General features: G+C 36.4%; 1 protein-coding gene across 1 annotated transcript in view; it reads right to left on the bottom strand.

Moving 5' to 3' along the window:
• Nucleotides 1-16,566, bottom strand: part of MAP3K15 (mitogen-activated protein kinase kinase kinase 15) — a 95,401-nt gene that overhangs the window by 12,209 nt on the left and 66,626 nt on the right. The window contains exons 13-19 of the mRNA XM_075175277.1: nucleotides 14,310-14,405; nucleotides 12,598-12,685; nucleotides 8,671-8,804; nucleotides 7,952-8,079; nucleotides 6,072-6,202; nucleotides 5,683-5,788; nucleotides 2,142-2,299 (exon numbers count right to left, since the gene is read on the bottom strand). Of these exons, the coding sequence (XP_075031378.1) occupies nucleotides 2,142-2,299; nucleotides 5,683-5,788; nucleotides 6,072-6,202; nucleotides 7,952-8,079; nucleotides 8,671-8,804; nucleotides 12,598-12,685; nucleotides 14,310-14,405 (841 nt within the window). The remainder of the gene's footprint in view (nucleotides 1-2,141; nucleotides 2,300-5,682; nucleotides 5,789-6,071; nucleotides 6,203-7,951; nucleotides 8,080-8,670; nucleotides 8,805-12,597; nucleotides 12,686-14,309; nucleotides 14,406-16,566) is intronic.

Raw genomic sequence — 16,566 nt, 5'->3', positions numbered from 1 at the left:
GAGAATACGTTTTGTTGCAGGCATCCGGCAACTCTGTGGCCATGTTAGTTTACTTTATCTCCATTGAATGTCATTTGTTTGCACTCCTTTCACACAGAACAAGATGCACACATACTATGCTCATAGATGAAATACCACAAAACGTACACTCAGCCGGAATTATTTCCAGTTCTCGGTGCACTCTAGCCCCTTTTCTCTACTTTGTTCAACTCTTTGGTCATTTGCAATTTCTATAGTGACTGCACAGCCAGACTTAGACCTTCCTGCTCCTCACCTGCCCTATGCACGACAGAATGTGCACTTGTGGAGGTGGGGACCTCAAAAGTTCAATATCCCAAGTTTTCCAGGCTTCTGTTCTTTTTACATGCCTGCCCCGTTGGCCTGCTTCATTCCTGGCTTCAAACCTAGCTTCCGGCTTCCTTACTTTTATTATACAGCAAAAAGAAACCGCAGTTTGTAATTTATGGTGCCCAGCAAGAGGCAGTTCCAAGCAGGTCCCAGCAAAGCCAAGAAATGGAAAACAAAAACAAATGCCTAACTGTAGCACATTAACACAGTCTGCAATAACAATGCTAAAAACTCTGCCACATCCTTGAAGAAAGAAGGGCAAGCAATGTATTTTTAAAAATATCAATTCTGAGACTTCAGAACGCAACTCTGTGGCCTGGAAGTGCTTATGGGCAGGACATAGGGACATGCACAAACCTGCCAGAGCTCACCTTGTGAGCCTGCGCAGAGCTCGTCGAGCACCCAGAACTGAACCAGTGCTTTCTAACAGTTCAATAAACTATGCTGAAAAATAAGACGTGTAAGTCATTGAACAGTTCAGCTACATGCCAGATACATAAGATGAAAAGGCATCTGCCGACAGAACCGTATCTGACATTTACAGCGGTGTGGAAAAAAGTCTCTTTCCATGGTTCCCTCGGGAAAGCTTTAGTGAACCAAACCATGTTCACCCAGGCAGCTTCTTTTGAGGTAGTGTCACAAGTTGACAGCACCAAGGTGACGTATTATACCGTTGAAATAACTACATCAAAACCCATAACCATCCCTCTCTTTGCCTTTTAGCTGTGGTGTGTGGGACAACTTACAGGCCTAGTATATGACGCATGGTTGAATTGCAGCCCAGCTTACTACACTTATTGATAAAGATCTGATTTTGCTACCACGGTTCCATTAATAATTATACTAATGCTCACACAGTGACTTTCAACAACATACACAAAAGAATTAACAATATTGATAATTAAAAGCAGTTTTCTGGCTTATGGATGTGATATTTTCCCCATTGTAAGAAGAATGAGGACTCTGAAGCATAAGTGAAACTTAAGTACTTTACTAAAGGTCTACTGCAAGCCAGTGGAAGAATCAACAATTTTCGGTCTGCATATTTGACACATTACCACAACCTAGCTTTTACACTACTGTTAGTTTGAAAGTTAGAACAAATAACTTTTTTCAAACACATTTATTATCAAAACTATCTGAAGCATTCTCTTCTCAAGTGTTAATTTGTGCATTTGAAAACAGATACGCTAAGAGAAACAAAGTACTACAGGCAACAGTTTACCAAGGAGGTAGCTTTGATCCAAAGGACGTAGGACATAAAATACAGAGTATTTTACTCCTTCAGTACATACCAGAAATCTTGGAAAGTTAGCCCCCCGCCCCCTTCTGCCATAGCTTCCTACCATGTTGCAGAGACTGGGCCTTTGAAAGACAAGGCAAACAGACACTCTGGGAGGGAGGCTTATAAAAAAAAACTTAAAGGAGCAGAAATAACTTGGTTGTCATTACTGGAGAGACTGGTTGCCAAGAAGGAAATAATAAACCAAGTGCAGGAGATGATAGAAGTAAGAGGGTAGAGAATATTAGTTTTCATAAGCCTTCACTCATGTTTCAGGTTGCTGCTCTGAGTCATGACCTATTTCCAGCACAAAAATAAATGATTACCCCCTAAAGCAATACAGCTTAGAGCAGAGAAGGATCATTCAGTGAGAGTTAAGAACACAGGTCAGACTGTGGGTTTGTGCAAAACAACCCATTTAACAAAAGGTTATTACCAATTAAATTAATATTAAAAAATTAAGTTAGTATTTGCAAACTCATAAGCTCTGTAGCAAAAAAGCTGTACTTACTTTAAACATTGCTGCTTGAGGCTCCCCTAGTTCATGAAATGGAGGTTTGCCTGTTGCCATTTCAATAATGGTACAACCTAGTGACCAGATATCAGCTGGTGCACCGTATCCTCGTGGTCCTTTATCGATGATTTCTGGAGCCATATACTGCAAGGTTCCTAGTCAGGACAAAAAGAATAATCAACTCTTATAGTCTTCGTTCTTATTAAAGAGAATTAACACACCACTAAGCAAGCCAGAAATTGTCAAATGCAACCTGTGTAGCCAAAATATTTGATTTCCCATATCAGCACTGAAAACTAGACAGAAACTTCTATAAACTATCTTTTTTCCCCCTTTCTAATACAAGGCTTCAAACTGCTGAAAGTATATTCACCATAATCCAAATGCTTCCTCAGAAGGTAAAATTACATAAAACAATTTTTGCAGACACTAAATTGTAAAAATTATGCACGTAAGAAGTGATGAAAACCTGCAAAGTGACAGATAGTCTTAATGAGAATAATTTTTCATATGTTTACCCCTATAATGAGAACACTAGTGACAGGGAATTTAAAAAAGTTAGTTTGAAAATAAGCTGTTTTTTAAATATAAGATAATAAAGATAAGAACATTTTAAAATAAAAACCTCAAGTTTTAGACAAAAACAATCAAGGTTGTAATCAAGGTAAATCAATTACATGATAAGTAAAAAAATAAGGGAACCCATCACAAATTGCAATTCTAGGAAGTCTTTTGGATGTGCTTGGGATTTCTCCCATCCGAGATAAACAATAAAAAAAAAAAAAAAACAAAAAAACAAACCCAAACCTAACTATTGAAACTTCTAAAGCTATACACGCTGGCAAAATAAGATCCTGCCTAAGCCTATAGTGGCTCTTAACAGATGAATCTGCATGTCTCTAAAGTTTGCCTGTAGACTATCTGACTGTAATACTAGTTATAATACTGATAAACAAAAAGAACAGTAAAAATGAAATCAAAGATGGTTCAGTTTGGAATCACTGATACTAACACAGCTAACAAGGGGTCTTTACAGGAGGACAGTCCGTACCAACAACAGAAACTTATAGACGTTCCGAGTGTTTCGAACACTACAGTACTTCTGCACATGAATTCTTACCAGCTCTGTTATGACATCTTTAAATTAAATTATTTTTCTTCTTAAGAATGCAATAAAATTACACTGTGGTAAAGCTGTGAACTATTAAATAAAGGACATCTAGTGAAGATAAAAGGGATTGGATATTACTATGTTCATTAAGTGTGGCTGCTGTAGAACAAAAGTTCAAGCCACAGCTTTGCCCTCAGGCTGTGTGTCTTGAATGGAGGGATATAACGTTTAAACCACTAGAAGTCTGATTCTTCAAATCATGTGATTGTATTACACAATGCCTAAAATCTACAGAGTTTATGTACTGAGTTAAGGAACAAAACAAATTGCAAGAGACCTTTTAAGACCCTCTGGACTATAGCTACCTGCTTATTGATTTTAAATCCAAAATAAGAACTTAAGTGAAATATTTATTCTCATGGTAAATTACATCTCTGAGGCACAAACATGGCTGCAAACATGCAGGAGAACAAAGAAGAAGGGCACAAGGAAAGATTTACCTCCTTTTATTACAGTATGGTGGCTTTTCTTCAGATACCATTTCTCCATATATCACCTCTAATAACAACCAGTTGCTGAAAAGCCACTAAGGAGTATGTAAAACGCAGGCAAAGACAGAATGATTTTCCTCTAGTATCTGCTCCAATCATAAGAGCAATCAGCCATAGTCGTGGCTTCCTGGGCCAAAATTAAATTTTGGACTATGACTTTCAATAGCCACAAAAGGGTGTTCCTCCATGACTTCAACTTTTACCTTATGGAACCCCTTTATATACTTAAAGTTTTCAGAATATCCTGTAGAAATGAGAAGCACAGTATAGCTATACATCACACCACATGGTAGTGCATCTCTTTCTCATGGAGTGCAACTGCATTGAACCAGTCTAACAAAAACGGCAAGGGCAAACATTGCAGGCAAAACCTGAAAATATTCTTTTCCAGATACCACAAGAGACCTGTACATATTTGAGAATTATCCATCCAGTTGCATAAGCAAGATGATTCATGAGAAAATTATTTGTTGAATAATTTGTTTGGAAAAAAGGGTGAAACTCCTTAGAGGAATGCTTCAGAAGCCAGCATTTAACGAGCTCTGTTCAGGCATGCTGTCATTTATGTATCTATCTGTTGTAGCATCTATAAACTGAAGAGATTGCTTCTTGTAGCTCTTCATTCTTAACAAAACATTCACATGCTGCATTTATGATTCTGAACTGGACAAATAATAATTTTGTTTCTTCTCTTTAAAGGACTCCTAACTTAACTTAATTTGATTCTAACTAAAATCTTTACAGCTTTGCAGGAAATATATTTGTTTCAAATGCCTGCACCTGATGAGATGTTGATCTTGTCAGATATTGATGCAGACATCATATGCCATGTTCAGATCATGATGTAATATAAGCCCAGTTTCCAATTCACAAGCTTTGCTAATAAGGAGTAAAAAAAGCTTAGAAAGGTAACTTATTTCAGAACCTTAACAATTTTATTTTCATGGCGTCCTTTGTAAGAAAGCTGGAGGAACTACAGACTCACCACCAGACAGGTAATGGGAAGCCCTGATTATCACTTAAATGGAGGTTGTTGTCTTCTGTCTTCCACACACGACTGACGGCTGTGTCTGTGTCTTAAACTGCAGGCCAGTATGAGGCTTGTGATTTGTGATAATCAGCCTCTGCATATGGCCATATAACAAGTGAAAACATCATGTAAGCTATATCACCCAAGGCCCAGGGAAGTGGTTGAATCACCATCCCTGGAAGTATTTAAAAGAGGTGTAGATGAGGCGCTTAGGGTCATGGTTTAGTGGCCATGGTGGTGTTGAGTTGATGGTTGGACTTGATGATCTTAGAGGTCTTTTCTAACCTTAATGATTCGATGATTCTATGATTCACCACTGATAAAAGAATTGAGTAATTAAGTGACCATATATTCATTTTTCAATGTGGAGTTTCAGCTGTTACTCAGCAAATTTTGTTTTCCCTGAATATTGCAAGTTTTTACTATCTTGTTGTATATGAAAGCTTTTCTGTAACATACCAGCCTAGTATTTTCATGTAACTGTTCTTTTTACTGCTGATAACACCAAGTTAGCCAGTTGGTTGGGTTTTATAATTAATGCCTCAAAACTGAAAGTATATTCCGAACATAATTGCAGCAAATCAATTACTACCTAATGAAAAACACTCAGAAGAAAAACGATTACCCCATCACACTTAAGAAGTTAAAAAAAAAAAAGTAAAATGGAAGAAAATTACATTAAAAAAAAAGAAAGATAGCAAGCTTGTGTTTATGGTGATCACACCATTCACTCTTCCCTGAAAATAGAGACCTAATCATGTTTTCATCACAAATCCAAACAACCTCTTGGCTCTAACTCTAAATCTATCATCAAAACCCTTACAAACTCTGCTAAATTAGTTTTACCTGTAAATGTTTCGGTGCATGGATTGATTCCTGCCAGCCGTTTGGAAGTACCAAAATCAGATATCTTTACCACGCCACTATAGGTGTTCACCAAAACATTATCCCCCTGTGGTTTGGATGAGAGAGAGAGGGGGAGTGGAGAGGGGAGACAAATGAGTACAGATTCCAAATCCCAATCTCAATACTCCTTCAAGTTTGCAGTTATCTTTGCAATATACCTCTCTACAAAGGAATTTTCCAGAAGCACTAGGGAGAAGGGGTTGTTTTATTCTTTCCTTTTAAGCTTCCATAAAATCCTATTAAAAATTCTACTTCAGGTTAGAGTAAAACTAACTGAAGTAAATAAGATAAAAAGCAAATCACAAAAGACACACTAAAGGAAAATTTACCTTTATATCTCTGTGTACAATCTGGTTCTCATGGAGATACTTAAGGCCTTCCAGAATCTGCTTGGTGTAAAATTTAATTGTAGGTTCTTTCATTGGGCCCCACTTAGATCTCAGGAGAGCTGAGAGGCTGCCTACAAGAGTTAAGAAGAAAGTGTATCAAGATAGCAAAATCCCCAAATTAACGTGAAACATTTAAGTCTGGATCAAGCCTTTGCTCAATATCCTAATACAAGAGAAATGCAGTACCTATAATTAAGCCAAATTCTTGCTAGATCCCTCAAAGTAAATAATTTGCTGCTGCTCTTGACTGGTTCTTTCTTTCTTGCCAGCTCAGCTTCCACCTCCATGACAGGAATAAATGTTATGCCAGGGCTGGAGGTTGCATCTCCCTCGCTTCAGTCTAACAACTGTTGAGACTAGGACTAGCCACCATTTAGCCCTTAATGAAATAAAGAACTACAAGTAACACTGTATGATGTTACACACTATACTTCATGAACATATGCATGGGCAAAGAGAAGCTGATTTACTCGAGGAGGGGAGGGGAGAAGAAAAAAGGAAAGAGTCTTTTCCTTGCAAATATGGGATTAATTTCTGGAAATATTCAGAGACAGGGGAAAGAAAGCTCCTGAAAGAAACCAAGTAATGGATGTTCAGAATAGGAAATAGGTCATCCACGCTTCCCCTACTTGTAATAAATCTAATATCTTTTTAAATAACACAAATATTTTAATCATGAAGCAAAATAAAGACAGTTTTACTTTTTCTGCTCATAATAAACAAAGTGCAGTGGGTCTACTTAATGCCAGAAAAATTCAGCTAAAGGATTTTCAGTCCACACCAACACCTTTATAAAATGAAGTTTTCTCAAAGAATCTTGTATAATCTGAACAGCTGGTTCCTTTTTGAGATGGGCTGCAGAGTTTAAAATATCTGAATTGGTTCAATAATATCTTGACATTAGCAACTAATCACAGCACACTCTACTGTGCATATATGAACAGAAAAAAAAAGGTATGGAAACAACACCAGCCGATACTTTTAACAAGTGCAGGAAAACAAGTGCAAGTGTTGGTATAAACTCTTCACATCTGCATGCATCATACATGTCAAAGTGTCTCAGCTTTCAGGTGAGAAGGTCATGGGAATTAAAAAAATAAATAACTTCCCTATGCCCCAGATGTATTTAATTACACTTTGAATGTTTGTGTCTGGATCTTCCCTGAACTTTTTTTTTCCTGGTTTTCTTATTTCTGTTTTTATTTTGCAAATTATATTCATACAAAAATTTAACACTCATTCTGACACATATTTGACACTGAAGAGCAAATAGCAAAAGGGAGGTGGAAATATAACCTAGAGAGGATCTAGACGGACTTCACGTCTTAAAATGTAGAGAAGGCTAGAGGAGCAGAACTGGAAATTACGAGCAAGGGAAGCATATAACTTTTATCTCTAATTTACCTAGGAAATAGCAGTGCTTTGAATACAGCAGTTACAAAATAGTACTTAATTGCTCAATGTTACTGCTCAACAGAAACTTATCCCAAAAGCTCCAGTCACCGTTCAAATGCTCAGGCTAAATGGACTATACATCTCTAACTCCACTATTTTATAACACATGAGTTTTGACACCAAATACTTTCAATTACTTTTATCTAGGTTTATAATTATTACAGAAAGGGGAGAGGGTACTGGGACCTGTATACTTCAAATCTATTCTTTATATGAGAGGAATGCCACCTGTAGTTAATGCCACAACAGAAAAGCCATATACAGTGTACAAACATATTAAGTGCACTATCTGTTTGCTTTCACTAAGTTTAGAGTCCCAACTGCTTTTGATTCCTTTGAGAGACTAAGCTCATAATGATACAAACCTCCTGGCACCTGCTCCATAAATATCTTAATGTATCCATCTTCTGAAACAGAGCCAAGATACTGGACAATGTTCCTATGCTTTAAATATTTATGCAGTGCTATCTCTTCATGAAGAGGTTGAGAATACCTATTAAAAAAAAAAAAAGAATCAAGGAGTATCTCACGATGCAGGAAAAGGTTCTAGGCTACGCTTAAATGCTAGTTTGCAAACAGAATAGATTTTAGGGATACTGATCCAATTCCATGACCTTCAAAATGCAGTGTGACTGCCTACCTCTACAGAGGTAGATCTCAGAGGAACCCTGAAGGAGAAACATGCCCTCAAAGAATTTATACATGCCTTTCTTCTGCATCATTACACAGTACTGTCTTTGCCTTTGAAACTCCTTTTATGCTTTTCTCCCTCCCCAAAAAGAATACAAATGAGATACAACTGCAACTTAAAACCCAAAATATGTCTTATTCTAGAATTTATGATATACATATAGATTATCAAACTGTATTATTTATGATATATATCATATCTTTTCCTAAAAATAAAAAGTCCTTATTCTCAAAAGGGTACTGTTGAATACTAGGAGGAAATAATAATTGAATTTTAGTATACTGGGATTTTGTAAACTAACCACATAGAAGTATGTACTAATAAGAGCAAAGTTTTCAGGAAACAACTGCAGTTTCATTAGTGATGTATATATAACAATAATTTAGGTCTTACCTGCTGTCTCTCTCAGGTATTTCTTTGATGGCTATTCGGACCTGATTGCTAAGGTCTCTTCCAGCATAAACAATTCCGTAAGTACCTTTCCCTAGCACTACCCTGTCACCATTCTCATCATAATCATATTCATACTGCAAGCAGAAAAGATAAACAAAGCAGCACAGAAATTGTTATCACTAACATTTGACATTACAGAGAGCTTTAACAACAGGTATGTACTATACTAAGTTAGTATGGCACAGAGTAGTTACTGCAGTATAGCTGTAGCACCGTAGGTTACCCACCAGCCTGCTGCATTATACAACTTGTAAAATTTCTATGTCACTTGCTTTACAAAACAATTTTCCCTAACCAACCTCGAAATGCATTCACCCAAACAAGGAATACAGCATTAAACCAAATTCAATGAAACAGTGCTGTCAAAAGAACAAATTCAGGTATCATCTCTAAGAATTGCTGACAGAGCCTTCAAAATACATAAACATATCGAACATAACCTATAATTTTGAAACCAATGGTTTAATAAATAGATAAAAGTGACATTCTCATTACAGTGGGTGGACACTGTTTTAAGACCCTAATAAACTTTCAATTGAGCTTAGCCGCAGCAAAGCTTATTTCTGACATATTTCCCTTATGAGCTTTTCCAAAAGGTGAAAAAAAATGCTCATCTTCTGCAAAGATGATTAAATATATGAAGCGGTGGTTTCCACTGCTGCTGAAACCATGCTGGGTCATATTGCCAGCTGAATAAGTCACTGCTGGTTCACTGACTTCAGTAAAGCTACACTAATATACACCACCTCATGGTCTTGCCCATATGGTGATCTTATCACAGAGCTGTCCTGCTGTAAAGGTCAGTGAAAAAGCCTATTGATGAATGATGCTTAATCAAAGTACATCCCAGACACTAAATAAAACCAAATTTCTTCTGGAAGTTGGGCTAAGCAGCACACCCCTGATTCAAATCAGGGAACTGATAAAGGATATTGAAAAAGCACTTTTGCAAAGAGTTAAGAAAGGAACTGGATGGTTTCATAGCCTCAGATATTATCAGGAGTAAGCAGACCTCCTCTAGTATCTTTCCAAATCCAAGAGGATGTCCCATATGGAAAAACTGCAGGGTATTCTCTGTGGCTTCATATGAATTCTCTATTAAAAAAAAACAATGGCCATAACTATTGACATTTCTGTCAATGACCACTTTTTCTGCTTCATCCAGTAAGACACTCTCATACAGAATACAGCCTTGAGATCTATGTCTTTGAAGTGTCTTTCCAGTTCGTATTGCAGCTCTGGTATTGCAATGTCCGTGTGTCACTGACATTCCCCCCCTCTTCACCTCAGCAAAGAGGGCAAGTTTCATGCTGCTGTGTGGAAGGTGCTAAAGAAGAACCGTCTGTCGTTTATCCTAACAGCATATTCTGCTCAGTGGAACTAAAGTTGCGTTAGCACAGCTTTAGTACGGTTTCATTTTCCACGTTTCAGCACTTCAGGGTTCATAACATAATCTTGTTATACGATAGGCGTAACTGACCCAACATGCCATATGTAAAACTTGTCAGGTTCTTTGGTAGGACCATATCCAGCTTTCACAGCTATTATATGATATAAAACTGTGCAGGAAAAAGACAGCAGTCACATTGCAGAATTTAAGACTGACAGCAACCCCATCTGCAACAGACTGGTCCTAAGCCAACTCCGTAATTACTGTGGAGAAACCTATGTTCTCTAGTCTGGGTCCTATGATACATGAATGTTTAATGCTATTTAGTACATAGCTTAATAAACTTGTATATACTTGATGCCACTTCACATTTGCCTCCTCTCTTTCCAACAGCTACAAAGATGGGATAAATCACTGCTAGTTGCCAAAAGTCTGACTATGTGATCCATTGGATGTGCAATTCAACCATTAGGTATGAGTAAACAAGTGTTCATAGCTGACCTTCTGTTATCAACGTGGTAGGGTAGAGTCTGATCTCTAGGGTATCCTATTTGGGGTACAACAGGTGCTCTTAGAGTGATAGGAACTTCTTCAATATCAATATCCAGAAGTGAATACCCTAAGGTAGAAGGAACTGCCACACTCACTCTCCTTCCAAATCCTTGTTAGCTGTAGAATTAAACTGTACTTGCTTTCAAATAATACCACAATCCAAAATACACAACCCCTTCGGACAACGTGCTTATAAGAATTCTGACTGAAGTCAGATTTTCTTCCCCCAAACTGTGCTCAAGATTATTTCTTCCTCTTCCCCAAATATAAACAGTTGTTTCATTAATGGTAACAACTTCTGCTTTCTCTGTGCTTGTCAAGCCCATCAAGACCAAACAAAGCTGCATTTTCCATGTTGTCTCTTCTTAAATGCAAGATCTCAGGCTGCAGAAAGACATTAAATGTCTTAGCTCATTTATAAGCTAAACAAATTAATCCTCCCCTTCTGTATCTTGATTTCTGTTTTAATGTCCTGACCTAAGACAGTAAGTACAGGGTGATAATCGTGAAAACTTCAAGATATGTAGAATGATATAGCTTAAAGATTTAAAATTAATTTCTGTAGTAATTTCTCCATACGTCATTGATTTGTGCAGGATTGTTTCCTGCTGTGCATTCTCAAGGACTTTTTCCCGTTCGGTTTTCTGAAGCTCTTCTTCTGAGCTCACTTCTTCTGAGCTCACTTCCTCTGAGAGACTATTATACAGTTGAATAGACAATGTTGTTTGGAGATTGCCCTGCTATTAGCTAAGGCCATAAGTATGCAATGTAAAATCTGCAGCTATAGATAATACCCTGTCTTTGCCCAGGCAGAGCCCTGACCCTGCGCCGAGACCACAGATATACGTATTAAGCTGGGCTTAATAGATATGCATATCTTGTCCTTTCCACTTGAGGAGAGAATTCTGTTGCGACTATGCTCAGACTTCAGTGCAAAAACTCATCTTCCCCACCATATGCAATTACATTCAACAGTACAGTAAAGGGTCTTCTACTTTCTTAATCCTCTTCTGAAGCTTCAGGTACTACAAAAGGTTCACTATGATAAAGAGCTGCTCTGAATCACAAGCCTAAGAGAATTGCTGGAATGAGACACGGTAAGGAAGATACCCACCTCAAACAAACCACAGTAGGGCTTTTACACTCATTAATCGAATTGACTGAATTTGCTTGACTACAAATAAAAGTTACAACCTACTTTTTATGATGGCTTTTCAGAATTCAAAACAAATAAACAAGCACAGGATATGTACTTAGTGCTACAAATCTGGACATCTGCTATGAGGCAGTGTGTCTTATGAAGACATGGATTCACCAACTCTAGCCTGAGCCCACATGAAATGTGAATACCCCTTCCAAGTATCTTTTTTTTTTTCCCTCTGTACTGATTATAAAGAAAGCCTATAGCTACTGGGTTCCTAACATGGATGTTTCAGTGACAAGTAAAAAGCACAATGGATTAATCTAATCCTAAATATCTGCAAATGTCTGTGACAGAAAAAGCTTATCAAATGAAATTACCTGGAGTAGTAATAGTATCAGGTACCAGCCAGAAAAACTGAAGTCCCTAAAGCTAAATGGCTTTTTCCTAGAATTTATTTAATAACTTATCTTTTTTAACCACTTAAGCTAGCTGATATGAGATGATTCTCATCTATAGATTGTTTGCAACATAAATACAAGATCAGTAACACCCTTCATTAGGGATTTATACAGTTTACAGTAATAACAGTGTCACTTAATTAAAAATGTGTTTTTTCAAATGAATGCAACTCTTGTGAACAATAGTTTTCTAAGAGTTGAAATGTCATATACAATTAAGGAGTTTAAATGCTATTTATTATCTTTCTAGCATACTGATATGAAAGTGCAGGGAAGAGGGAGAACAAGTTTCAGAGTTCTTGGATCTTTTTCCCTTGACATACCTCCAATGTGTCTCCATCTATTTCTCCTTCTAGTTCCAAAGTACTGCCAACTGCATCAGACAAAATTTCCTTCACCAACCCACAGAATCTAAAAAAGCAATAAATAGCACAGGATCAAAGAAAAATATCCTTTTGGAAGGAGATTAAACAGATTCTTCACAAGGTGGGCTTTGCTTTCAAGGTAATAAACCGACTAGCATGTTCATAGGTATCTTTCATTACTTACTTTCTCCATATTTATCCTATTTTAAATGAGGAAGAACATCAAACACACACTGAAAAGCCTAATTATTTATAAAATTATTTTATTTGCTGTAGCAGAACCCCATACTTGCTTGTTATTGTAATTGCATAGTAAAATCTTGATAGATCCAGCTTAAATATTTTTGCTGTACACTTTGATGGAAAGTGCTTTAGTATGGTCTTGTCTTTACAAATGTAATTAGAGAAAAAGTTGAGACACTAAAAAATGAAGTATGGATTTTCAATGGTTCAATTCAGTAGTGCTAAATTTGTGACACCATATTGTGTGGTTCTCCTTCTGTCTAGTGATGAGAATTCTATTACCTTCAGTTTAGTTTAAATGTTCCTATGGACTTTGGTTGCAACTGTGATTACTCAGTATTTCTGTAAATCAGATTTTGTGGTTTCTAGTTAGGCATCCAGAAAGCCAAGAATATAAAAGTAGTAACATGTTTTGAAGAACAGAGTTTTAACTAATTTCATCTAGTTCTCTGGGATAGGGGTCCTTAAGTACAAGACCATCTTTTCCTGTAGTTCCCTGCCTGAGCTACTCACTGTTTTCCAAATTCCATAACAACTATTTAACAATCATTAAAAAATATTATAAAATATTCACATTTCTTTCACTGACTAATAGACACATATCTCTAGGATAGACTCCTGTTGTGCACTGAATAAGGCATAAAAAAATGTGACCATGTTTCATAACACACAAATTGCAATGCCAAATTAAGGCTGAGCAGGTAACATGAATTTTAGTGTTTCCTATCTTTCATGCACTGCACTCTGCAGAGCTAATAATTTTCTTTAACCTGAGTTTATTCCATGTAATACATAAATAATAATTATTGCAAGAAAAATAAATGTATCATCCAACCCCAACTATTAAGTGTATTAACAAATCACTCCTATTTCATTCAGAAGGTTATATGCAAAATATCAGTCCCCAGGAAGAATTTGGTCTGTAAAGATTTAGGCCTGAAATTCAGTTAGCATGCTTACTGTTTAGAGACAACAGATCATCAGGAAATACTTGGATACAGGCACAAACAGTAACAGATATCTGTGACACAATATAAGCTAGAAATTTCTATCACATCTAGTTGCTCTTACTTAAATCAAACTGAACAGGTACATAAGGGAACCTAAACCAATATAGTAGCTTACATGACATAGCCAAGACACAGAAAAAGAAGATAATGGTTATAAATTAGAATAAGCTACTTAAGATTTTTCTCAGACCTAATGACTTGTAGGTAAACAGATCAGAACCAGCCAACAAGTGTAATAGGACATTGCTCTCATCACCTTAAGTATCACTGAGTTTAGCTCATTGCTTCTTCATCAAGAAAAAAGTGAAGTAATAATAATTAATTTCTGCAGCAAAAATGTCAGCTTTCAATCTTTACTAAATCAATTCTATTTAGGACATAGATCTCACATGTAATACCCACAAAAACTGAACTCACCTACTACATTGGTTTTCTGTAGAAAAGTAGATTTGAAAGTCATCAGAGTTGTCATGGACATAAAGAAAACAACATCGTTCATCAAACTTGGAAATGCTATAAAATTCACATTAAGAAAAGATTATTTTGGATGTAATTATTAGAAGAAAGAAAGAAAGGAGGAGTTAATTTTTTTGAATTGTGAACACTTAGCAAACACATTTTTCAGTTAATTACCTCAGAGAGGCAGCATGCAATTATATTTATTTTCCTTACATCAAGAAGCTTTGAGTTTGTTTATATATTCTATAATCCCATCTCAAATTTGATAAATGATTAAGCTACTGCTTACTTTGGTAAAATACTCATTTATCTGAAGGGTTTTGAGGTTTGTTTGTTGTTCACCTGCCCTTCCAGTTTTACACAGTTCCGTCAGATTTCTTGGTATTTGATGACACCTCTATGGAAAATGAATTGCTTTGACACTAATCTAGCTATCAGAAAAGAAAGCCTTTCTTTTAAGCTTTTCAAGTACTTCTGGTTTTTATAATTTCATTACTCCTACAGTAAAACTGAACTGGGAAATACCTACAGTGTAGCAGATCCTTCACAGTATATAGTTTTTATGGCCTTAATACTGATAAACAAGTTTCGGGATGACCAATATTTACTCCAAACTGCAGCAATAATTCTGAAAAAGTGATTATTTATTGCATATTGTGTCTTGCCAGTGTCATATATATACCATCTAAATGCACTGAAGCGAAAAGGCCATAAAACATAGTATCAATATGAAAGTAAATCTAGGAATTAATCTCTTATTCCAAACACTTGCACTTCAGTATTATTCTTACATAAATGCCAAGTTGTTATGCTTGTTAAGGTATTCTCATAATTTTTGTGCATTAAATTAATAAAATTTATTAAATTCTTGCCTGATCTGTTTAGTCAAACTCTCAGATTTTGCTTAGCCTCTGTTGAGCCAGTTAGTTAAAATAGATGACAATGGACTATAGTAAAGTTGCAGAATATTACAAGACCAACTTTCTGTAGCATCACTAAAGGCTACATGGACAAATGTTCAAAAAAATTAGAATTTTGCCAGAAGATTTTTTCAGAAATATGTGAAAATATACTATGCCATTCTGTAGGTTCGTTCTGGTATAGCAATTTCTAGTCTGGCAAGGCAGATTAACATATACCTGACATGAGAACTAAGCAACAAAGCAAGACAATTCTTTCGAGGGCGAATATAGGATAAACAAGACAGTATCTAAGTAATAAGACTGTATTATAAACAGTGTAACGCATGTGGTATGTATGATGAACTGGTTAGCATAAATACAAGTTAAGGGTCTTGATAGAAAAGTTCATTGGGATCACTGGTGGTTTTTTTTTACTAAAACTAACATAATTTGAGAAGTATAGCAATTGTAAGTTGTCACATACAAAGCAAACATCTAATTCTACTAAGTTTTAAGAGATCGCCTCTTTGAGCTTTGTAATCCCCAGCAGTGATTAAGAATCAAAGCAAATTAATTGCTTGCTTCCATTTAATTACAGTTATCTTTCTCAAAGATTCATTTCTATGCAATGTGTTGACTGAAGGTAATTAATATGTTTCAGAACCATTATGCTGAGTTATGCTCAGTCAGCTCCACAGACTTCAGTAATGACAACTTCACATCCATTCACGTGGCATTGGAGCAATAGAATAAAATATCACATCGAATTCATTTAAACCAAAACCTGCTGCTTTCAAAAGAAAATACTGAAGTTATGGTAGAATCTATGTCCAAATCCACAACTGTAGGCTTTCATAGCTATCACCACTCACCTTATTCAGAGAAATACTTTTCCACTGAGTTTATTTGCGTAAGCAAATTATACAAGCTCAGAGAAGACAAACTTGGGATCTAAAACTTAGGTGCTTATGGCCAAAATCACAGCCCAGAAGCCCTTTGCTTTGAGAACTACAGAACTCATTATGTATCTGAATTCATGCTTGTACTTGAATCAGAAAGTTTTTCAAGCACTTAAGCTTATGCACTCACACAAGTGGCCCCAGTCAACAGCCATTTACATCCCTAGAAAGGCCAGATCCACCAACGCAGTGACTCATGAACGCAGAGAGAAGGCAAAAACCCACCTCGTGATCCCTGTCTTATGGCTCTTCTGGTTCTTAGTTACAACTAATGCAGACAGAGAGCAAGAATGCCATAGACACACTGCCAGGCTGTACAGATAGGTTTCATTTTGTTTTCATTCCTGGTGCTCT

The sequence above is a fragment of the Calonectris borealis genome, chromosome 1, assembly GCF_964195595.1.
Source record: "Calonectris borealis chromosome 1, bCalBor7.hap1.2, whole genome shotgun sequence".
Lineage (NCBI taxonomy): Eukaryota > Metazoa > Chordata > Aves > Procellariiformes > Procellariidae > Calonectris > Calonectris borealis.
Note: the sequence above shows the minus strand (reverse complement) of the source record. Positions and strands in the feature narration are given on the sequence as shown.